The sequence below is a fragment of the Octodon degus genome, unplaced genomic scaffold (assembly GCF_000260255.1).
Source record: "Octodon degus isolate 3935 unplaced genomic scaffold, OctDeg1.0 scaffold00230, whole genome shotgun sequence".
NCBI classification, from domain to species: domain Eukaryota; kingdom Metazoa; phylum Chordata; class Mammalia; order Rodentia; family Octodontidae; genus Octodon; species Octodon degus.
The window spans coordinates 344,899-346,464 of NW_004524806.1; the positions used below are offsets into that span (position 1 = coordinate 344,899).

Genomic DNA, 1,566 nt, shown 5'->3' on the forward strand with positions numbered 1-1,566 from the left:
GTAGTGTCTGCCTGCTTTGCCTACATCACGAAAGGGCACTTAACATTTATTAATGAGACTCAAGAAAATGATTGAGCCATGAAATTTCTAATGCTTTCCACCTTTCCTAGTTCTCTCACACTGGGAATTCTGGTGGCATTGCTGCGTAACATGTCCTAGACACACAAATGCTTCTCTTGTTCCCCCTGGAAGTTCTCTCCTTGCCCGCTGGGTTGTGGCTTGACTCTAAACGATCTCTATCTTAAAGAAACTTTGTTCCTCAGCAGGTCCAGGTACATACCAAAAGGAGCTACTCTTATCTCCTATGTCAAGTGTTTTGCTTTACTAAAGCCTTCTTCAAATTTACTATTCCAGGCACACATTGCAGCACACACTCAGGAGAGAGTTACAGAAGGGTATCCATTGGCGAAGGTGGAGTTCGCTGGGGCTCTTGTACTGGTTGCCTCCGATTGCCCTCTTCTAGTCTCCAATGATTCATCTTTCTCATCTCTCGTCTCTCAGATGTCAGACTCAACACTGAGCCTTGTGTTTGTATGCAAGGGGGTGCTCAGGAGAACAGGGTGAGTCTGCACAAGGGTGTTTTTGTCTCACTTCCCCATAAGCATGTGTAACTGTGGAAATGGTTGCTGTACCACAGGGCACAGTAATACGTGGCCTCGTCTTCAGGCTGGGCCCCTGTGATGGTGAGAACAGCCTTGTCTCCAAGCAAGGAGCCTGAGAATCGGGCATGGACACCAGTGTACCGGATGTTGGTGTTGTGTATTAGGCCCTTGAGGGTTTGGTATGGTTCCTTTTGAACCCAGTGGGCATAGTTACTGGTTGTGACAGCTCCAGTACTGGAGCCACAGGTGAGGGTAACTGTCCCTCCAGGAGAGATATACAGTGAAGATTCCTGAGTCACCACAGCCTGCGATTCAACCCCTGAAAAGAAGCAGAAAAAAGGGATGGTGAGTGGAGGCAACAGAGGCAGTATCACTCCCTTCCTCAGCCCCAGCCAGAAAATCCCTGCTGACCTGTGATGTGAGCCAGAAGTGTGAGCAGGAGAGGAGCCCAGGCCATGGTGCAGACAGCCCAGAGCTGTGCTTTTCAAGGCTGCTGAGCACACAGGCAAGCCTGAAGCTCTCCTTTTAAATCTTCAGACCATTCTGAGGGCAGCAGGCAGGCTTGTCATGCAAATGACATTGCTGTGCCCAGGAGTTCAGCAACTTGCTTATGTCAGACCTACTGAGTTGACCCACAGTGAGTGTATGAGAATGGAACCTGCAGCCTCCACAACTTTTTCAAGTTATTTGATGACCAAGGACTAAGCCCATGCCGCCCTCTAGTGTCAGCAGTTGAAATACCACTGACTGAATGATTTCTTTCCTTCAGGTCTTTTCCTTTTTATAACCCCTTTTCCCTTGGCCCGGAGATTTTATTTTTCTTAATAGGTCCAGTCAGTGCCCATGATTGTGTGATATCCTATCCCCAAACTGTTAGAAGTACTGGTCATTTATTTGCAATTCCAGAATTTATCTTATGTTTTATTCTTAGTAATTCTATACTATCATGAAAACTTCTTTTTAG

General features: G+C 46.9%; 1 gene segment (V, D, J or C); it reads right to left on the reverse strand.

Moving 5' to 3' along the window:
- Positions 1–547: 547 nt before the first annotated feature.
- On the reverse strand, positions 548–1,086 carry LOC111813845. The segment is given in 2 exon segments: positions 548–921; positions 1,014–1,086. Coding segments are annotated over 2 exon segments (420 nt in total).
- Positions 1,087–1,566: the final 480 nt, after the last annotated feature.